Below are 23,538 nucleotides of genomic sequence, written 5' to 3'. Positions count from 1 at the left end.
TCAATAAAATATCACAAAATAGTTAGAAAGCTTTTGAGTGTTGCCCCAAATTATTTAGTTTTATAACAGATTGAGGGACTTCAAAATCTTGTCCATTTCTCCCCACCCAGTTTTACTTGACATACTGTCTGATGACTTCTGGGGAATCACCAAAGCATGCTCATTTCTTTCTAATATTTTAGTTTGCCCTGATAAAAGTATTATCTCTCTTCTGATAGAACAGGGTTCACTTCCCTTTTACCCTGTCTGTCATGGACTTATCCGTCATCTGATGAACCACCTTGGAGTCAGCTCTCTTAACCTGGGTAACTTGGTCATAGTATCACCTTCCCCATACAGTAAAGAGAATTTCACCACCCAACAGATACAGATCTGTGGCAATGTGGTTATTGACTCAAGACTGTCATTTTGCTAATCCAGTAATAAATATAACATCTACACATGCTGTAAGACAGAAATCCTTCTCCAAATTTGTACCACACTTGGCCTCACAAGATAAGTTTTTACACAATCTACAGCTGTTGCCACTCATTGTGCAGTACAGATTTGGATTTGTGCTTCTGAGGTGGGGATACAACATTTTTAAACTCTGGAGAGGTGGGAGGAACGCATAATTCCCTATTATAATATATGCAGCATTAAGTGATGTTACTTCACCAAAACTAACCATTTGGCAGTTGTTGACAAATTCAGAATAACTGCTATTATCCTATTATCAAATGAAACTAGTCCCTCATTTAGTTTTGAATATCCCAATGAGATTAAACCAGTGTAAATGGTCACTCCCTAGATCTTCTTGCCAGATAAATTATCACCTCACAAAAATTCCAATTCATGATGTCTTTATTAAATATAATCTTTATCCTCTAAAATATAAATATTTTAAACTAAATTCTTATAAATCTGGAGTAGTTCCATATATTTATTTCATTCTATCAACCCCAACCAAATGAGTCAGTCCAAAATCTGTCTTTAATTTGTCCATAAATATATAACAATTTTTCTCTTTGCAAACTAGTTATTCAGTTATTCTTCATATTATAACTTGAGCACTGTAAGTTATGACATACTGTGTTTAATAATTGATAACTAATAAATGAATTTTGATTATTTACAAAGCAGATGTTGTATCTATAACATTCCAGTGATTTCTTAAGTGTTTAAGAAAGTAGTGCAGTATAATTTACATATGCATTGTCTTTGTCTACAATACATGATATTCTGGTTTATTCTCTGGGATTTGCTGTTATTCAAATCCATAAACACCTCCCATTTGTGGTTAAAGAACTCTTAATTAACATTGGGCTGGTACTGCACAAGTTGGTATCTCTGCATTTATATATAAATGTTCAATTTTTTTTTTACAAAAGTTGATTTACAAAATCATATCCCCACCAATTATTTTTTAACTGAAAGGCACAGAAGTTGTAATGTATTTGTGAAGATCCTTCAGCTATTCTTCAGGAATTACCCTGCCTACCTTAACCATGGTTAAGAGTTATACAATTTCCTATTAATCATAATTAATGCTAAAAATGTTTATTAAATCACTTCAAAATCTTATTCCAAATTCTGATTAAGAATTAAACCTTTGGAAAGGGAGTATGCAACACTGAAGGCAACTCTTAATCTATATCTGTACTCACCTTTCATTTATGTGGTTTCTCCAAAAGATTATTTTACCTGTTGATTGTGTAGTTAGCACTGATGTATCTATAGATTCAGCTTGGTATCGTCAATATATAAAGCAAGGTCTTTTCATTATTTAGCACATGAACATAAATAACCCTAAATCAAATCCCTCTCTTGAAGTAACAAATAGGTTTGATTTATGTACTGTGTCCCACTTTCAGGGCTCACAATTAAAAGAAAAAAAAACAACTGAGTTTCCTTTTGTCTGTCAATCAAATGACATGAATTTTGAAAACATAGTTGTAATCCAAAAAATCAGAATAAGGATAATTGTAACGCATTCTAATCATAGTTTCTGCTGAGTCTTCCTGCCTCTTCATACAAAAAAGTGGGTTTTTAGTGTATTGCTTTTAAGCAATATTGTTTGGGTACAATATGAAAGCAGTCTAAAAATGGCAGTCATCAGGGTGGGCAACTGGTAGGCAGAGCCAAATCTGGACCCCTGCCCTCAAGGAAGCAGCTTCTGCCTCCCCCCCATATACATATCAAACACTTTAGCTGTCCAAGCCTACATCTGGGGCAAGGAACGAGCAAATGAAATGAGCTGAATATTAAGAGGAGAGTGCTACTTAAAGCTTCTGTTGCTCCTCACTTCAAGAAGGGGTGTGCATGCGGATGCATCTGTTAAAAACCCTTTCTGTCTTGGTTCACATTGGAATGAGTTGTGAGGGGACAGACACACACCAACTGTTGCTTGGCCTTTCAGCCTATGTTTAATTGAAGATTATCAGGCCCTTGTTTTAGATGCCAAAAAGAGCTTTATCATTTTTCCCGTCTTCATGGTATTTCCACGAAAATACTTAAAACTGAACAATGCATTTCAACGGTGATTATTTTCTCCACTTAATGTTTCTCAGACTGGGTCCGGACTTACTAGGAGGGTCGCCAGCCAATTTCAGGTGCGTCCCCATCCATTTCAATATTTGATTTTAAAAATATTAGACTTGATACCACCATGAGATGTGACTGCATTGGGGGAAATGTTACAGATTTGTACTTTTGACAGGCTACTCTGTAAATGCTTTTAGCAATGATCGTAATTGGGACTTACTCTAGGACAAGATTGTTAAACATTTTCCCGTTTGATGATGTCATTCCGGTCATGGCATCACTTCCGGTGGGTCCTGACAGATTCTCATTCCAAAAAGTGGGTCCTGGTGCTAAAAGTTTGAGAACTGCTGACCTAAACAAATCAAGTTTTACTAAATTACCTTGCCTCATTTTATCAACTTGAATGAGCATCAAAGTTTCTACCTCCAAATGTTTTTTGTGTGGCCATTGTCAACCCTTGCACATGCTACTTAAGGACACTTTTGAATCACAGTCATGAACATCTTGGATGCTCCATTTGTGCTGACTGGCTGGGCAGTACTGCCTTGTTGGTGCAGAAACTCTTGAGCCCCCACCCCCCACTCTCACAGTGCATTGTGTTGGAACACTACAAAAAAGCACCAACATCTTGGTCTGCCAAAACACTTGCCATTTACCTGGATCTATTGTCTGAACAAATTACTTAGCACATTATTAATGGAAGGAAGGTGGTATTCTTCTGGTGTTTTTGATAACTGGAAGATGACTCTGAAAAAAACTTCCATTATACAAAGTCAGCCAACTTTAATTTGTCAGATCCTATGTGGATAAACACTCATGGTACTTGCCTCCTATTGTTTGTTCTTTCAAACTCTTCACCTGCATCAATTTCCCTGCCCTGAAACCCCTGCATGTTGCACAGAATTCTGTGCATTACACAAGGACATTACACACAGGTTGCTGACCAGACCTTTGGATATAGCTGTTTCTCCCTGTGAATGGAGAGTATGTCTTAAAATGCATCACTCTCCCATAGCTGTGCATGTCATAAGAGAAAATGGACACTGTTATGAATCTGAAATGCTACCATGTAATATTAAGCTATTACTCTTTCAATGCTCAGTTCTTGCCATTATTTACAGCAATTGATGTTGTCCCCCCTTCACTCAAATCAATGTTAGTTTATCTAAACGTCTTTGCTTTTAAGCAACTTGATTCAAACAGAGTGTTTGCCCCATCTGAGCTGAAGGCCCTGCACAGTTATGTTGCTAGCAGCTCCAGGTATTGCCAGAATGTTGCTTGAAGTTCATGCTGCTTGAAGTTCATGCTGGTTGGGCAGTTCTGTTTTCTTTCTTGCAACATCTCAGCGCTTATGCTACCAATCCAAGTCTTGTAATCTTGGCTGACAGGAAGGAATGAATGATGAACACAATTGGTTTTGGACAAGAATGAAGGTCCAGTTGCTGAAATTAGGAGGAGGAGAGAGGGAGAATGAAGTTAACATACAAGGGAAAAAAATACTAAAACTGTGTTTTCCAAATTTTGAGTGTATCTGTATCATAGCAATAAAGCCAAATTCAGCATTACAAGAAGATTATGGAATTCTTGTAGATTATATAGTAGACTAAAACAAATATGTTCAGCCATGCAAGGAATCATTTCCTGTTGCCTAGGAAGTACAGCAAAAATTTCCCTTTACTTTTAAGAAACTTTTCCAGTTTCCTAAGCACCTGTCTTGGAGCTCAAACTCCTCTACTGTGTCACCTTTAGCTCTGAACCTAAGAATATTTTCAGTTGTCAGATGCTAGTCATATGCAGAGCCATGTCTAAAATAACTTACAATTTCACCTTCCTTTCCTCCGAAGTCTAAGTAAAGCATCCGAATCCCGTCGTCTGAGGACATTTTTAGTTTCTCATAGGGAAACTGCACAATTGTTTTGGGAAAGGCACCATCTTGGGGTTCAGTTGTGAGGGAGAATCCATGGTCATAATGGATGGTCAAACGGCACTCCTGGCTTTTGTAAGTGCAAGCTGAACAAGGGACATGAACAAGAGAATAAAGGTAGAGAGCTGTTAGAACAAGCATCATGTTATAAGCCTATGTGACAAGGAGTTTTGAACACTTTGGCTCTGTTCGGCACTCTGAAACAAAGAACAAATACTTCTTTAGTAGTAAATATGTGCAGTAGCAATCCTTAGGTGGATAGGGAATTGCAAGTGCAAATGTGTTGTGTATGTAACACCCCATCCCAAACAAAGGTTACATGTGTACAGCCCTTTTTAAAAAGCTGAAATCAGTTCTGTTTCCCTGCCACCTTTTAAATGGTCAGTTGGTGGAGTTCTAGGTTCTCTGTCTACATTGTGTTGGGTAAGGCCCCACAAGCTGTCAGTTCTGCACCAGGCTGGCAGATAATCTGGCCAGAGCTGATAGACAGTCCGTTTCTTGGAAGACTAGACAAGGAAGTTCGTGAGTGATACAGAATTGCCTGATTCTTTGTGAATTGTCAAATATTACAGACATAAGTTAAAGTAACCACGTTGACCTGCACAAACATTTTCCTTGTTTTTCATATGACCAAATGGGTCCAAATTAGTGGGGGGTGAGTGGGTTTGATTTTGAGAACAGATTGTTCTAATTCCCTTGACTATATCTACCTTCACATATATGCCAGCATGTTTCTCTGAATTAATAAAGCCATATCTAATATTCAAGAAACATAATAAGCATTCCAACCTTCATGTTCAGAAGGGAGGCCCCCCCCCCCCAAATATCTTAAGTACCAAACTTTGAAAGCTGCTAAAAGGCTCCCTGAATGTTATCAGCAAAATCAAGGACACTTGGGAGTGGAGGTGGGTGAGAGACTAATTAGCTCCCTGCTAATTGCAACCAGAGGATAGTGTGTAGCACAACTGTTTCAGCATAGTTAAAACGAAACGCCAAGAGGAGGTGAGAAGATGCCTTAAAGGTAGGTAGCACTGACTAGCTGTATTTAACTAAAGGGGGGGGGGAGCTGAGAGCTGTGAAATCTTGCAGAACCTGGTTTTACATAGCTTTGTGATGACACTGCAATCAGTGTTGGCTGGAGCAAGCAGAATATCATCACAGTGAATGTCAACCAAGTACAATGACAACCAAATTCCATGCTTGGGATTATTTGAAAAGAGACTAAAAGTAAGACAGGCAGTATCCCAATGCTTTTATACAAATTTGTGGTGCGAATACATTGGGAACTTTGAAATGACTTTGAAAGGCGACTGGACAGATTCCTGTCTATCAGGATGACTATGTGTAACCTCCATGTTCAGAAGCAGCATACTTCTGAATAACAAGTTGCTGAGCAAAGTCTATTGCTTTATGGTTTGAGAGCTCTGAGTTTTTACTCACTAGTTACGATTTCCGTGGAGAGCTCTGCTGCATTGTGGCAACCCTGGACAATACTCCGTGTCCACAGTGAGAGGTCTCGACTAGTCTCTGTCCTGAAAAGATGGCTTTCAATTCCTTGCCGGGTGCCTGTACGAGTAGCAAAGGACAAATCCACCCCAGACTGTGGAGATCCCTTTCCAGGACCTGAATGCACCAACCTGAAGGCAAATGAATGAAATGAGAGGCAATCAAGCACCTGATGGGGGAAAAAATAAAACTAAATGCAGAAGTACTGAAATATGGTGCAAGTGCGACCATGTGCTTTGAAATATTTATATCCCACCTTTACGTCTCAGCTGGAACACACAAGGCAGCTAACACCCATTATTAAGTAATCACAAACAAGTAAAAATGTAGAACAAACACCATCTCTATCAGCAAAAAAGTAAGAGGACAAGCCATATAACTATTTCATATTATTTAATCAAACAATTGTTTGATTAAGCAGCTTTCTCATAACCCAACAAACTATGGTTTGTGGGATCATCTGAACCAGGTCTCTGAATGTCTATGTGTGCCTTTCATAGGAGTGGGGCCCTGTGGCAGCAAGCAGAACACTCTGAAGGCCCCAAGACCATAAGAGAAGTCTCCCTGTGGCTTTTCTGACAATATGCCCCAGGATCTTCTAGATGTAATCGCATCATCAAAGAATGCTTGGCTGGAGGTCTGGATCTGGCCCATTGTTCATAGCTTACTGACCCCTGCTCTATTGAGTACAGTTGTTTTACAGCAAGTTAGAATGCCCTGATGCAGTAAGGAATTTCATAGGTGCTCAGGCCTAGTAAGAGCATTATATACAACACAATCCAATAAGGAGATATAGCACTGTAGTGTGGAACCTCTTGGTTCGGTATAACCTAAAAAGGCATTTCTTCCTTGCCACAATTCACCTTTAAGGGCAAACGTTTACCATAACCTCATTGGTAATGGGTGCCAGGAGCCAGATAAAAATTATTTCAGGGGCTGTCTTTAATTCACAGATTGCCAGCTGACCATCCCTAATATAAGTGATACTTAAAGCATCTCTTGTCTAACTTTTTTTTTAAACCATCCAAGACTACACAGTCTCCAGAGGCAGCTGAGAATCGCTCCACACTTTTTTAGGTGTACATTTAAGATACTTTAATGTACACCTTAAAAACATGACCAACATATGAATAGTCATATGCACCATCCTTAGAGAGAGCTGTAATTGGTGATGTGTATATTAAGTAACAAAACCAAGGCCTGCTTCTACTATGAGACTTGAGTCTTGTTCTGTTTCACATTTAGGATGCATTTTCTTACTCTTTCAACTATATCTTCTTTCCTGACATGTTGATCCCAAAAACAATGTGAATGATCAAATGATGTTTTCAGGCAAGCTTTTTGGCTGATGTTATTTTTCCTATAATTTTTTGGAAACAACAAGCAGTTAAGAAAAGAGAGACCACCTCATTTACAATATATTTTTTCCATGTGCTCTTTTTTTTTTTTTTTTTAAAGGCTAAAGAGGCATCTGGGATCATGCTTCTTCAGCAACACAAGCAAGCCAATCCAATTACACACAGTGGTTTTGTGCATTCAGAGGGCAGGGGAAAACATACAAGTAATTCAGACATTTGGTTTAATAGTATTATAGAAAGCCAGGGCATTCATTAACAGGTCTCCTTTATTTTTTAACCATTCAAGGAAATGGAGGCCATCTGAAGGTCAATGAACAGAAAACTGTAGGGGTTGAATGGAAGGTGATGGCTGGGCACAGAACTTCAGCTTTCACTGCAGAAGTTCACCTGAAGGTTACCCAATTGGACCGGTTTGCCAGGTTAAAAAGTGTCCCTTTCAAAGTGTGCATTCTAATCTAGAACCAGCATGTGCCAGTAGAGGGCACAGTACAGCTAGTTATCAGCAACACTAAAGGGACATTTGTGGCCTGCCCATTCTTATTTAAGCTTGGGAAGGATGTGAAACACAGTTCTGAAACTTGCCAGCTACCCCTTTTTGTCTTCAGCTCTGCCCGTAGCTTGGATTTTCCAATTCTTTACAAACATTTTTGGATCCAAGACACAGAGATGAATTCTGTAAACAACTTTTCTAAAATTAGCAGCACTTTTATAAAATGCAAAATAGATTTGCAGTTCAGTCAGAATTATAAACTATTGCTCAAAATAATTTTTGAGCAATTAAAATAATTAGTCTTCATTTGAATCAAAACTGAAACAGATTTCTGCTCTCAGATCAAGACCACCACCCCTGTGAACAGCTGCTGGGTGGAAGAAGAGAAAAATCTAGTAGCGAGTAGCCAAGATGTACAAGGAACACTCCTGGTTCTGGGGTAGCTTAGTCTTGTCTGCTGGGAAGCTCCTCTTGGTTACTGGGCAGGGTCACACGCAGAAGAAACACCAAAGGGAGGGGCCTCCTTCTACTCCCTACTGGCCCTGTCTGGCTAGCAGTAGACAGAGTCCTGCCATGCTCCTTAACACCAACCAGCTTTGATCTCTGTACCCTCATCTTAGCCAAGGACATGGAAAGGGGGCATTTCTCTGTGTTAGACTCCCGAGCCCTTCCCCAAATGGCACTCTGGGAAGGGATGAAGATCAAGGTCCATGTGGATACCAGTCCACTTGTGCCAGCTTCTTCCGTCCCCTGCAGCAGGGAAGGCCGAAATGTAGTGCTCAAGAGAGTCAAGCACAGCAGCAGTTGGAGCATGGTTCAGGTGTAGAGCATAGCCAGATATCACAGTGAGGGCAGGAGCCCACGTGGTGGCAGGACTGACCCAGCATTCGGCTTTCTCCATCTTCTTCTCCAAAAGAAATGCTGATTGCTTGCTCCTTAGCCCTTCTGCTCTCCCCATTTGTCAGCAAGAGCCTCCTAGCACCACTATTCAACCCCTAAGAGCAAGTCTTTTATCTCTCTTTCCCTTCCCACCAATGAAAAAAAGGAGGCGGGAGAAAAAAATAGGTAGCCTGAGCAGAAGAGCTACACGATGCTGAGGAGGGGAGAAGATTCCCCCATTTCTGTTCCTCACCCTAGACCTCACCCTCACCTCACATAGCTTCAGAGGGACTTACTGATTTGCAACTCTCAGCCCTAACTCTATGCCTATCTACTCAGAAGTAAGTCCCACAATAGTCAATGAGGCTTCCACCCAGGTAAGTGTGGATAGGATTGCTCTGCAAGTCTTTCATCCACTCTAAACCATCGCCAACTGAGATTGGTGAATTCAGTGGGAGACTGGAGAGTTCGGTATACTGTATATCAGTTAAATGGTACCCTTGCTGGGCTCTGCTGCTGCTTATTTTTGTGCATGGTTATGTTGGTCAGATGAATTCCTGAAAGAGGAAGCCATGCATGCGGAGAAAATGAGAAGTGCCGTACTCTGCGTCAGAGAGCAAGGGAGAGCACACACAGACGCAAACAGGTGCTTTCTACAGCAATAATTTACTGTAGTCGTTCTTTCCCTGGGCATTTGTCCCAAGATAACCCTTTGCCTATCCAAGCAAGGAATTGGGTGTCCCGGCTGCATACTCTTTACCCTCTTGGGCCATTAACAGGTTACAGAGTTTCTCATGTTAGCTTAAGCCTGGCTGGTACATACATGCTTGCAACATGAGAACACTTGTATCTCATGCTGTTTCCTTGCGAAGCAGCAATACTGGAAAGTTAGCCTCTGAAAAGTCAGTGCCAGCCATTGGTTTGCAAGTGTCTCGATTTTTGTCCTCAGCTACGTGAGTAATGTTTTGCTGAGTGACAGCCTGGAAGTTTAGCTAGTAACCTGAGTTCCCGAATGACTCATGAACTCAGGTGATGGGTGGTAGACTACTCACAATAGCTTGAGCCTCACAACAACTAGCTTTATTTTTTTAACCATTATTCATTAAATACTACATACTACTTTGTGCCTCACATGTAGCTAGAATCTGTGTGTGCACAGATCTGATTTCAGAAGCTTCTAGAGCACCGATTTTCAACCTTTTTCATCTCAGGGCATGTTGACTAAGTGCTAAAATTGTCAAGGCACACCATCGGTTTTTTGATAACTGACAAGGCATACCATGCTGCTGGTGGCGGGGGGTTAACATCCCTCAATGGCTCTAATAATAACTGACCCTCCCCCAAATTCCCGCAGCACACCTGCAGACCATTTGAGACACACCAGTGTGCCGACACACTGGTTGAAAACCACTGTTCTAGAGCTTTGTTGAACACTCTGCCCTTGCCTTCAAGTGGGGAGACCTTGTGCACACTCTGTGCCTCAAGGACATGATGAACACACAATGCCTCAGTTCTACCTCATGGTAAAAATGTCTAGATTTGGGGAATTTTCTCAATTGTTTTTAATAAAATGAAAATTTGAATTTTTTAAAAAAGTTAAACATACAAATTTGGGAATTTTCCATATATCCTTAGTGTATCATCTTAATTTTTCTTGTCATTCAAATGCCAGTTTGTTCAAGTACACTCTGGGATCTTTTAAGTTCCGATTCTTGCAAAGTGGTTCCCAAAGTTTGTCGCACCAGGACCCACTTTTTAAAACAACAATCAGGACCCACCTAGGTTTACCAGACTTTTTAAAAAGGAGACCTAGAAAGAAATAATATCTTATTTATATATTTATTTATAAGTAATAACAATAAAAAGACCCTCAAAACTTTATCTGTCTATATTTTCACAAGCTTGCAAACTGCAAGAGTTGAGCTCCTTGCAGGGTAATCAGCAGCTACAGTATCTGATTTTTCAACAGCCTCAGAGCTTAAGGCAATTATTTATCTGATCTTTCCATCACCGGTTGGCGACCCACCAGTGGGTCCTGACCCACAGTTTGGGAACCACTGTTCTAGTGCAGTGCTTCCCAAATTTTTTGGCACCGGGACCCACTTTTTACAATGACAAGCTATCAGGACCCACTAGACCAGTGGTTCTCAAACTATGAGGGAGCTTTACTCCCTCAGCAAGTTCTTGAGGGGGAGGGGCTAGGGCAGCAACGCGATCCCCAAGATTGCGTCGCAAAGGGGGTGCTTATGACTTACATTATGTAGGCAGGGCTGGAGCAGGCTGCAGGAGATGCGGAGAGCCCTGCGCAGCCCTCTGCAGCGCTCCAACGAGGCTTGGAACGTTTGGAAACAGCAGGAACAAAACGCCTCCTGCAAATCGGAGGTGCTTTGCGTCCACGTTTTCCAAATGTCCCAAGCCTCGAGGAGCTCTGTGGAGGGCTACGCAGGGCTCCCCACACCTCCTCCGACCTGCTGCAGCGCTGCCCATGTAACATTAGTCACAAGCACCACCCCTCGCCCCCACCATATGGACACGAACCTGGGGATCGCTTCCCTGCCTCTCCCCTTCCCCTGCCCCTTAAAGGGACAGGAGAACCTTGACACGAACTGGTGGGTCATGACCCACCAGTTTGAGAACCACTGCACAAGACAAAAAAAAATCTAGAAAGAAATATTTTTATTTATTATTAAAAATAAAAATGTAATTAGTAATTAATAATAATTGGGGTCCTGTGCTTCTGACGCTGCTAGTAACCTTATATATTTTATGTGTGTGCAGACATTTGCTAGGCTCTCCCTAGAAACGGAGTCCATAGAATCTTCCTAAGGTCTGTTCCACCAAATCATTACAGTCATTCCAGACTACCCAGAAGGCTCAACTAAAGAGCAAGATGTGAAGTTAGGGAATTTGTAGGCCAGACAAAAGCCTGAAACTTGGTTCACATGTGATCTACGGCATGTCAACTGCTAGAAAATAAGAAAATGTGACATTTTAATTTGGGGGTGTGAAGATGACCTCATACCACAGGTTATTATTCCAGTGAACAATTTTCTTCTTCAAAACAGGCAAGGGTGTTTGTAAAGGTTTTTTTTTAAAAAAAATATTTCAAAAAGTTTTTGCAACCCATCAACAATTGGTTCATGACCCACTGGTGAGTCCTGACCCACAATTTGGAAAACTCTGTTCTAGTGTATTCCAGCAAATGTCAGCTGGAATCTGATCAGTATCAAGGCAGTACACCAGGAAGTCAGAGGCTGCCAAACTAGCAACTACTGCATCCCGAAAATGTAGTCCCCATTTGGACCACAACTTACCGTCCTACCTCCACACAGCTCATCTTTTGGGTAGATCTGGGCACTGGAACTCTCTGGGCAGTCATGTCTGTTGCCCGGTGTTCCAGAAGGCTTAGCAACAGGACATCCAGGCAGACACAACTGCCCAGAGCATCCTGGTGCCCCGGATCTATCCAAAAGACGAGCCACATGAAGGTGGAATGGTAAGCTCTGCTCACAGAGCAGAAGGCTATCACCAAATCCTGGATCTGGCCACCAGGCCAGGTTTTGGAGGAACCTGCACTAAATAACTGAATGACTATCACATTGGTCACCCATGTTGATTCTTGGACTGCCTCAGGCAGCGCTGAAGCTTCGGCCAAGCCTGTCTTCAGTAATTCCGGCCCAGCCCCCTCTGGGTTTCTATCGTCGTTGCCCCCCCCCCGTAACCAGCTTTTCTTCTGATGTCACCTATCCCACTGCAAATCTCCTCATTATCACAGGCATGCTCCTCAAGAGGAAAATACTCCGTGGGGAAACAAGCATGAGGAAGGAGCCAAAAAAGGAAAATTTTTTGCTAGCAAGGCTTGTGGAGGGCTGGGTAATGCCCAGGGCCAAGCAGCTTCATTTGTGCCAGCAGTATTAATTCCAGACCACAAGCAGTGATAACAACTCTCTAATGCTCCCGGGAGAAGTGTTTACATATCGAAATACCGTTACAGAATCAAAAAGCAGTGCTTTGCTTCCAAAAGCAACATGCAGCCAGAAGCCAAGTTTATTGGCTCATAAAATTATGGAGTGTGTGGAGACACAGAGCAGTCCATCTTGTAGGGCAGTGGAACTCAGGGTCACCAAATGAAGCTGATTTTGCCCGGTTCTGGTTTAAGATAGGCAAAAGAAAAGTCCGTCTTCACATTAAATCCACTAATGGAAACCAAAGCCACAAGATGTCACGACAACCACTGGCTTGGAAACCCTTCTAAATAATAAACAATAATTGTCGTTTATGGTCTATCACAACATTTCCCAAACTGTGGGTTGGGACCCACTAGGCAGGTTGCAAGCCAATCTCAGGTGGGTCCCCGTTCATTTCAATGTGTATTTTGGTTGGCAACCTTCAGTCTCGAAAGACTATGGTATAAGCCTACAGCACCTGGTATTCCCAGGCGGTCTCCCATCCAAGTACTAACCAGGCCTGACCCTGCTTAGCTTCCGAGATCAGACGAGATCAGGCATCTGCAGGGTAACAGTTGCTGCTATTTTACTTTTAATATATTAGACTTGATGCTACCATGACTGCATTTGGGAAAACGTTACAGATCTGTACTTTTAACAGGCTACTCTGTATATGCTTTAACAATGATAGTCAATGGGACTTACTCCCAGATAAGTGTGGATAGGTTTGCGGCTTTCGAGATGTTTGGGGATTTTTTAAAAACCAGATCAGCAACTGCTTGGGAGGGTTAGGAGGGTTATTCTTTATCTTAAATAAATTTTTAAAATTATTGTAAACTTTTAATTTACTTTACTTACTTAATTGGATTTTGTCGTATGGGCATGCTAACAATTCTCCTGCTTGATGATGTCACTTTTGGCCATGACATCACTCCCAGGTTAATGACATCACTTCTGGTGGGTCCTGACAGACTGTCATTCTAAAAAGTGGGTCCTGGTGCTAAAAGGTTTGAAAACCACTGGTCTATCAGATTTATGGTAAATCATGGTTCATCGTTTATCTAACATTATTAACCACAGTGACTAAATGAAGGCTTTGTGTACAGAAAATATTGCATTTCTGAATACCAACCCAGCATTCCCCCAAAAGTCCATCCTGAGGATCAGGAGACCCTCCGTCATAGCATGAAATGTGGCATGAGGTCTGCCCATGGAGAGAGAAAATAGGCAAAAATGTTGCTGTTCACCAACATTAGAAAACAAGATGGCTTGTATCTCATATATAGCTGCTGTCTGCATGTTTTTATTAAAAACTCTGATTAACCACTTTGCAGAAACAAAATGTCCTTTGAAACCTCAGGGCATGAATGCAATTCTTATATGGTCCTGTTTAAAAACAGTTGCTCATTAACCTTAGAATATACACACCTTAGGTCTTCCTAGTTCCCCTTAGTACTTAGCTGCCAAACCCACCGCTGTCCAGGCTTTCCAAGAATATCAAGCAGCTAAACCAGTGACAGAGATTGAATGCCTTACACTTGTCCTCTGAAACATCACAGTTGTTCAGTTACGTCTCTCAGACAACACTTGCAGGCCGTGGGTGTGAGAATGCCATTAGCCACCTTCAGTAGCCAAGTAAGCACTTATACAAGAAGCAACAGTAAGATACCTGGTGGCCAGCAGAGGATAGGAATGGAGAGGCTTAAACCAAGCCTCTTTGATCCGTGGCATGCTCTCATACATCAAAAGATCCTTCTCGGTCAGCACAACAAGCATGGGCTTCCAGTGCTTCTCGTCCTCACCCAGCACCTGGAAAAGAACACAGTCCCAGTGAAATGTTGGCAAGAGAGGAGAGTCGGTTATGAGGAGGACCAGCTGGAAGCAAGAACATGCTATTCAGAAGGCAAGAGGTTTCATCCAGAAAGGGGAGGGAAGGCCAGTTTTACTGCTGCCGCTATCTGAAATGCAACTATCTTGGTAAAGAAAGCTCAGGTAGATGGGTAAGCATCTGTTGTTATTGCCGGAATGAAAGACTTGAAAGCCTCCTTGCAACTGTCCCTTATTCTGTACTACTGCATACCTGATGTGAGTCAAGGAAAACGGAGGCAAAGCTGGGTTCTCTTGTTTATATCTACTTTGGAGATGAACCTATCCGCATGGTTGTATATATATATATATATATATATATATATATATATATATATATATACGGCCTACCTTCTGCGCCACAATAATAAATAATAATAATAATACAGGTATTTATATACCGCCTTTCTTGGTCTTTATTCAAGACTTTATTCAGGGTGGTTTACATAGGCAGGCTTATTTAAATCCCCGTAGGGATTTTTACAATTGAAAGAAGGCTCTATCTTTCAAGAGCCACAACAATTCAGATGTTTCGTTCTGATCTGGCCTCCATCCTCCCACGCTCAGAGCAGATGGAATAGCTCGGCTTCAGCTTGTCAGCTGCTTCAAGGTCGCACGGTGCCGGTGGCCTCGAACTGGCGACCTTGTGGATGTTATCTTCAGGCAAATGGAGGCTCTACCCTCTAGACCAGACCTCCTGCACCATCTGGGTGTGCATTGAGTACATGTATCTGTTCTCGTTTTCCCTAGAAGAGATCGTAATCTTGATAGACTATTACTATGAAGAAAAGGTTATTGCAGTGTAGTCCTAGTCATTAACTCTCTCAACTACAGCCACTTGCTCCCATATTCAAACTGGAGATAACATTAAGAACATATCAGACCGAGATCCCTTATACTTTGGCATTCTACTCCCCATGGTGGTTAACCAGATGCCTCTGGGAAGGGTGTGAACTCAACAGCTGCCTTCCACTGTTGCTCTCCTGCAGCTGTTTTTCAGAGGTATTTTGAAATACATTCTCTGAATGCAATGGTTCCTCTAAAGCTATCATGGCCAGAGCTGAAACCTTATGGGACAGTTGTGACTAAAATCCTTACAGGGCTGCTGTTATTGAAGTTCTTGTGGGCAAGAGTTCTATGAGAAAAGTTCTGGGCATAGAATTAAGTGTTAAGTAACTGTTAAGTATTACCAAATGATGACACACTGTGTTATCTCTGGCATAACCCTTAACCGACTTCTGCCCAGCCCACAGGTGTACACATGTGATCCTTATTGTATAAATGCAACACTGGGCAGAAATGACTTAGGGCGCAATCCTAAAAAGGACATGGGCCAGCACATGTCCCTTGCACCAGCTCATGACAGTTGTGAAAGTGCAGTAAAGCACTTTTGCACCATTTCTGGAGAGGGAGGCTGACGTGAGACCCGTCTGGTCAGCCTAAACAGTCAACAGCACTAAACACTAAACAGCAGCTCGGCTGCTACGGGGTTTGGGGGACATGGGAGGGAAGCGGGGGTCGGGGTCAGGATCCGGCACTTAAGCCAGATCCTATTCCCGTTCCTGGGCAGCCTAGGGCAGCTTCAGGCTGCTCAGATCTTGCGCAGATCCAAGTAGCCCCACTGGAGCTGCTGCCACTTTACCCGGGGTAAGGGGAAGCGATTCCCCTTGCCCGAGCTGAGGCACTTTCTGCCCCAACCCTGCCCCATGGCCTGCCTGCTCCAGGGCAGGTTCGGACTGGACTGCCCACGATCTGACACATACTGTTATGTTTTTCATTTGCCACCAGCTATGCGATTTTGCAGGATTGCCATTTAAAGAGCACAGGACGATGGTTATGTGTTTCAGATCACATGTCGCATGTCACTATGTCTAAGAATATCTGCACCTATTAATGTATAAAAAAAGAAACTCAAATAAATGCTCTTCAAATGCACGGTTCAGTTTCAACTTAAGTGTCATTCATATCCCAGAAGTCTTTGCTCCTCACTCTGAAGTCTTTTTCCACCCTCAAGAGAGCACTCCACTCTTAAGATTAAGTGCACTACACCTTGGAGGCCGTGCATTCAGGCTCCTCTTATAGTGATCACTGGCTTGTTCTTTGCATTTTTGCCATCAAACTTGGTGGACGCATGTGAGTGTGTGGGTATCAGGCCAGTTCTATGCAGGTTAAACAAGCAGCTAGTAGGATTCACAAGAGGGGAAGGCGCACACAGATTGACCAGGGTGGAATCACATTATTCTTTTCTGGTTTGGACTTCAGGTTTCACTTTTCAACATTTTATTTCCTGAGCTGAGTCACTTGTCCAATTCAGGTTTTGCCAAACACTTAAAAATGCATTTCTAATCCGTGAGGCTCAGAGAAAATTAAATTAGAGATCTTGCTCTATTTTGCAAAGCCATTTGGTATTTTCATTAACTGAAAAGGGCCATTTCAATTACAGTCCCAGTTTAGTAAACAAATTATCAGCAGGCCGAATTTTTTAGGAGGCTGTGGAATTTAAATGAAGAGCTTTTTTTCTTGGAGAAGAAACTCCCGTTTTATAGAGCACAGACAGTTTTTAGGGGGCAAAAATATTCAAAAGTTGAAGAATGAACTACAAAGGAACCATTCCTCAAAATGCATTAAGGTGCTTTCTCTTTCTTGTTTGAAAGAAAACAAAATACAGTATTTTGAGACATAGGGAGGATATATTTTGATTTCCCCCCTCTCTTCTCTTTCACTTTTGATGAAAGACTCCACATTTTTGTTTTTTTTCCATGTACTGGAGATGCCTGTTAAGTTGTGAAAGCAAAAGAATACTATTTCATTGGTTGTGGCCAAGGCAGTCACAGTACAGGAGCACATCTTACCAAACCCACAGGTTGCTCCCCCTTCTCAAAAAGTTGTGATTATAATCAGCCCAGCTCACTGAAAGCAAGCTAATTTACAATGCTGGAGTTAATCAGCACGGACAGCCATAGGCACAGGATGCTGGTGTTTCACATGCAGCAGGGAATTGGGATGTATTCTACATTTGACCCTGGAAGCAATGAAGGAGAAAATACTCGGGGAATTGTTTTAAGAGGAAAACAAAAAGAAATAAGCAGCCATATTCACGCTTCTAATCTCTTCCTGATCCCACTACAGGCAACAATGCAAGCTTGTGTTGCTATCAGATCTGGGCGTTAGCCAAGGCATACAAAATTCCCCAAAGGGCACAATATGAACTGCAGCAAGTACCTAACACAAATGACTGATGCAAGAGGGGAATAAAAAGGGAGGTTACGCTGCCTTGGCTGTGATGTCGTTTCTGAGCTAGATGCTTGGGAGAAAGCATAGGAAGGACTGGGGAAGCAGTGGGGCATTCTTTGCCTTGTGCTAGAGTACAGTAAGTGATATTGCCCCTGCCCAGGGCAGCTGATGGGTAGAGTAGCATCTACCATGAGCAGGCCTGGCAATGCTAGTAGGGTGGTGGGGAGGACAAGGAGCAGTCAGGAAAGCCCCTTCCTTATTGCACTCAGACTGTCTGGGTCATCACCCTCCAACAGGAGGAGAAAACAACAAGACCTGCAAGAATGGAGGACATGGGGGAATGTACTATGTTTGGGAGAGGCAAGGTAAATGTATCTGTTCCAGCAAGTTAGCTAATGGTGTACCTCGGTGGTACATAAGCTATCTGCCTTCAAGCCTTTTCAACAGTGACTCATCCACCAACGAAACTCTGCATGTTTGACAAAAAGGGAAGCAGTTTTCACAAACATCAATGGTAGCCTCAAAAGTTCCCACTACTGAGGAATTATTCCAGAACGGCTGTTCTAAGGGGTAAAAGTGTTCACCTGTTCAGGAAGAAATGCCCTGAACAAGGTTCTCTGGCCCTCGGAAAAACTGTCCTCATTCTAAATCGCAGCAACGTTCATACAGAACAAAATCTAATCTGCTAAGGAGCATCAGGACATGTTGTACATGATCCTTGACTTTGGAAAGGAAAAAGAAGCCCAGACAAAAGAAAAGCGACAATGGATCAGAGAAATATACAACAGTAAATAGGACAGAAAGAACGCATACTTTTCACCTCTCTGAAAAGTCTATACAGATGTGCTCCTGTATCTATGGGGATCCATTCTAGGTACTCCCTGTGGATATGGAACCCATGGACATTCTGCATTATTTAAATGCTCACTGGAGCAAAAATGTTCCTGCTTTATAGGGTTTCAATAAGCATACAAGTTTATAGTAGCATGCAGGCTGAATGCTGACAGCCTGAATGCTTGAAAAATTAGATCGAGGTTAACAGGAAGTGGAGGTGAACTGCTTTCTCTTAACCTTGAAATATTCAAGCCTGTGCTTTGCTATAAGCTTGTATGCTTATAGCAAACCAGCAAGAACATTTTCATTCGGTTAGCATTTAAATAACATTAATGGATGCATGGTGCTCTGTGTGTGTGGGTGGATCTGCAGAAAATCTGTGGAAAATGGATCCGTGGATATGGAGGCCCGCCTGTACTTTCATAATGAAGATCCCAGTGGGTAACTTCATCTGTCATAGAGCATCATTAATCTGACATGGAACCCCAGCATGTTGCAGAACAGGGCTCTTCAGATCCCTTCCCGTGGACCAGATCTGATGCCCTGCCTTTTCTCTCCCCCACGTGAACGGTGCTCACCATTCTGGCACTGTCCTTTCCCACCGCCTATCTCCCCCAAACTGAGCTCCAGGTTCCATCACCCCAGCAGCCACTGCGCCTGGATTTCTGAGCAAGCGCTGTGGCCTGAAGCTCAGTTTAAGGGAGATCAGCGGTGGGGAAAGACCGTGGGCCATGACCTAGGCCTTCCCGCCCACCCTTGCTTCCAGGTGGCTCCCTGGTGAAACAGTAAGTGCCAGTCGCACCAGGGACGCCCTTCCCATTGTACAACAGTCTCCAATTTGGAGACCACTGTTGCAGAGGATTTACTTAGAGGAAAACATCTACTCCCAGATTCCTTCTGCCCAAGTTCTAAAGAAGCAGCAGTCAAAGGAGGTGAAGGTAGCAATGGGATGTGTCATGTTACCATTATCCTGTATCTGATTGCTATCCTACCAGCAAAGTGATCAGGATAATGGCAGTGCCCTAATTCCTCCTTCAGCCCCATCAACAGGATCTTCAGTAGCAGGTCTGCAGAAGGAGATAAGCCACTGACACTCTAATAAATCCTCTTTTTATTCACTTTCCTTGAAAGACACACTGTGACAGGGCTTCCCAAAGTGTGGGTCATGACCCACCAGTGGGTCACATGCCCATGCCTTGTGGGCCATGACCTAGGCCTTCCCGCCCACCCTTGCTTCCTGGTGGCTCCAAATCAAAGTCATTCCATAAGCATTAAAAAGCCTCAGAGGCCTCTTCTGGCCAGTGATCCAACCTATAAGCCTACGTGGGTCTCAGGATGGCCCACAGATGCGTTCAAAAGTAACTTTGGAGACTTCTATCTGAAGCCCACAGAAGCTGGGAGAGTGGGTTGTCAGCCCAGAAGAAACCTCCAAAGTCTTGCAAGGCAGAGCAGCGTGTCGCAGCCTACCAGGGAGGAAGAGGAGCAGGGAGCATATCCCTGCTATGATATTATGTGCTTTATTATTTCCTGTAGGTCATGTGTTGTTTTTTTTTAAATATGTAAAAGTTTTTAAAGGGATTCTAATTTCTTTTTCAATTTAACTGCAGTTGTTCAGCGAATTCGTAACATGCTTTAAGTGCTGTACAAATGTATAAAGCTGCCTTATACCAGTAGTCTATCTAGTTCAGTATAGTGTACACCTCAGGTTCTCAAACATTTCAGTCTCTGGAGCCCTTTACACTCCTAAGGGGACTCTTGGGGAGCCCTGTTGGTGCATCTCAGGGAGCCCCAGAGCACCGGCATATGCGAAGTGGTGCAGCACCAAGCAGACGGCAGCTACTTATGGTTTGTTCATGAAGCCCCTAAAGGGGTCTTGGGGAGCTCCAGGAACACACTTTGAAAACCCTGGTCTTTTCTAACTGTATCTCAGATTTGAGACTTTCTCAGCCTTTCCTGGAGCCCAGGGATTGAACCCGGAACCTCCTTGCACACAAAAACATGTGCTCTACCATTAAGCTATGGTCTCTTCCTGCCGCTTCACACAGGAGCCAGAATGTGGTCACTGTTTCCCCAGAGTGAGATCCCACACCACTAGAGAATTTGTGTAAATACTCGAACAATGTAGGTGGGCCCAATCGCAAAATTGCTGAACTGATTTTCAGAAATTAGGAAGTGCTACAACGGCCTGCATTACCCCATCCTCCCACCATGTCGGAATTTTGTAAACTAGTTAAAAACTGCAGAACAAATGATAGAAGAGAAGAAAAATTCTGTAAATGTGATTAATTTTCAAAATGCATTCATCACAGAATTCTGTTTTTCCTGGTAGCTGGGCTACATTGTTGGAGCATTTTAATTTTTGTAACAGTTAAATGATTTTAAAAGTGTTTTCTCAAGCCCTCATCTGAGGCAGCAGTTACTTTTACAGTCATAACAGGCCATGGTTTCTCCAGGCGCAAAATTAATTCCTTCCCCTCCCCCCCGCAAGACCACTAAACTTTTTGTTTGTTTTTGGGAAATCTCTCAGACTCAGGATCCCTTTGCTGCTTGGTTTATGAGAGATGACAAGATCACAGCCCCAAAAGTGACATCTATATTCCTCTAAAGCTAATCAATTATCTGTGACTGACATCCAGTCTTCCGTTACTTGCAAGGTGAAGTCAGACGCTGAACGTCTAATTAGTGTGTCTACATAATGGTGTTTGATTTTTAAAGATCTTCCCGTACCAAAGAGTTATATAGTTATTATTTCTTCCAGATTACTGAAAGACTGAGAACTGCTAGGGCTGTCAGTCTCTAAACTGACATCCTATTAACAGATTACATGCTATCTGCGATGGAGATTGAGAGCTTACTGCTTTTAAACTGGACTGCCAGTCTACTGGGTGTTTTCCCTATTTTTACTACATGCTACTGCAATATTTCACATCCTGAAAAACCACATCCCTATTGATCATCCTCTAGAGCAGGGGTGCCCAAACCCCGGCCCTGGGGCCACTTGCGGCCCTCGAGGCCTCTCACTGTGGCCCTCAGGGAGCCCCCAGTCTCCAATGAGCCTCTGGCCTTCTGGAGATTTGTTGGAGCCCACACTGGCCCAACAGCATGAGGGTGACTGTTTGACCTCTCACGTGAGCTGTGGGATGAGTGCTCCCTCCACTGCTTCTTGTTTCATGTCTGTGATGCAGTGACGGCAGCAAAGGAAAGGTCAGCCTTGCTTTGTGCAAGGCCTTTTACAGGCCCTGAGCTATTGCAAGACCTTCATTCATTCATATAATTCCATCTTTAATATAATCATTTATATAATGTAAATTTATTCCAATTTTATATGTAAATTAATTCCCTTTTCTCCCTGGCCCCCGACACAGTGTCAGAGAGATGATGTGGCCCTCCTGCCAAAAACTTTGGACACCCCTGCTCTAGAGCACAGGTAGGTAGGTAGGTAGGTAGGTGGGTATATGGTGCTGGGTGCATTCCAGAAGAACATCCAGGACAGGCATTAGACTGAAGGCAAACTATGGTTTGCAGTACCCTGCAGTGCAATCCTATGCACTTCTATTCAGAATGAATGGTCCAGTCCTATGATTCCCTAGCGCCCATGGCTACAGCGGTGCCGAAATGGCTATTGCTGTAACCTATAGGGCCAGGAAAGGGGCCAGAGTTCTCCTTGGGATAAGGGAACAAACATTCCCTTTCCCATGTTGAGCAACAACAGCCTTAATGGGTCTCCTCCAATGGGTCTCCCGCTACTGAGCGGGCACAGAACCATGGAGACCTGTATCAGGTTTTTCGACTCAGGAGGGAGCAATGGATTCGGCAGCAGAGTCTGTTGTTGTCTCTACCCCACTCCCGGGCCCGGTTCGCCCTACAGTCCACCCTCCCTTCACCCGCCCCCTCCCCACCTTCTCCCTGCCCCCAAAAACCTCACCGGCTGCCGGTGGAAAACTTACCACTCGGCACTCCAGCGATACGTCATTCCGGCACTGAAGCCCAATGCTGACAGCATGCTTACTGCTGGCACTAAAGTGCCTTAGTGACACCCGGAGCCGGTGGTAAGTCTGGAGTGCGCGGGGATAGCCCAATAGGATCAGGCGGCAAGTCCCACTGAATTCAATGGGGCTTACTCCCAAGAATGTGTGCGTAGAATTGCAGCCATATTTGCTTGATTTGGATGCAACAGTAAGCTATAATTACTGTGAACATGGAAATGGAAGGAGGATAACTGAAAAACACAACAGGATAACAGAGGAAGCAATACCCCAAGGCAGAGCCTTGATGGCCCATCTGAACTGGCCCATAATCTTCCATGTTTTCTTTCAGATTCCCCATTGCAAGGCAGACTTCCAAAAATGAACAATTGTGCCCTTCAGTCTCAGCCCTTCCAATTCAAATTTGCTCCCAAAGTTTTCACTGGTCAGTTCACAGAACAAACAATGCACCTCCATGAATGTAAAGCTTTTTTTTTTTTTTTTGAACATGTACGCATTCCTTTAAACAGTTGGGATGGACAGGTGTATTCCTTCTCCCTCACTTGAGCCGTGGTCTCCAAGTCAGATCTTTGTTCAGAGCCAACTTGCTGGTCACGAGTCATTTGAGGTAACAGGTTCATAACAATTATCAGATGGCATTTGTTCCTATTTAAATATTTGGGGGACGTATTCATACCGCTGGATACGATCCCAAACCACATCCCAGGCCAGCTGCTGCTTATCCTAGCAAATATTCAGGCAGCTGTGAAAAGTGCTTTTGAACCATGTAATAGAAGCAGCAGGTCCTGCTGGAAGCTTCTTTAAGCTAATGGAAAAAAGCTGTGCAAAAGCAGAAGTAAAATGGGTGGGAGGAAATGCAGAAAGAACTTTTCCTAAAGATAAGGGTGGAGGATTGGAGTGCGTCAACCTGGGCTACAACACTTAAAATCTGTTATTCTGGGGGGGGGGGGGGAAACTTGCCCAAAGCCAACTGCCAATGCTTTGGAAGGAA

The 23,538-nt window shown here is 43.1% G+C and overlaps 1 protein-coding gene and 1 pseudogene across 1 annotated transcript in view; both read right to left on the bottom strand.

The window, feature by feature from the left end:
- Positions 1-825: 825 nt before the first annotated feature.
- SNTB1 (syntrophin beta 1) overlaps positions 826-23,538 on the bottom strand; it is a 115,256-nt gene continuing 92,543 nt past the window's right edge. Inside the window, exons 4-7 of the mRNA XM_066625047.1 lie at positions 14,297-14,436; positions 5,888-6,084; positions 4,343-4,533; positions 826-3,965 (exon numbers count right to left, since the gene is read on the bottom strand). Coding sequence (XP_066481144.1) covers positions 3,873-3,965; positions 4,343-4,533; positions 5,888-6,084; positions 14,297-14,436 — 621 coding nt within the window. The 3' untranslated portion in view covers positions 826-3,872. The remainder of the gene's footprint in view (positions 3,966-4,342; positions 4,534-5,887; positions 6,085-14,296; positions 14,437-23,538) is intronic.
- On the bottom strand, positions 13,094-13,213 carry LOC136650533 (5S ribosomal RNA; annotated as a pseudogene).

Source organism: Tiliqua scincoides, chromosome 4 (assembly GCF_035046505.1).
Source record: "Tiliqua scincoides isolate rTilSci1 chromosome 4, rTilSci1.hap2, whole genome shotgun sequence".
In the NCBI taxonomy this organism is placed as follows: Eukaryota; Metazoa; Chordata; class Lepidosauria; order Squamata; family Scincidae; genus Tiliqua; species Tiliqua scincoides.
Note: the sequence above shows the minus strand (reverse complement) of the source record. Positions and strands in the feature narration are given on the sequence as shown.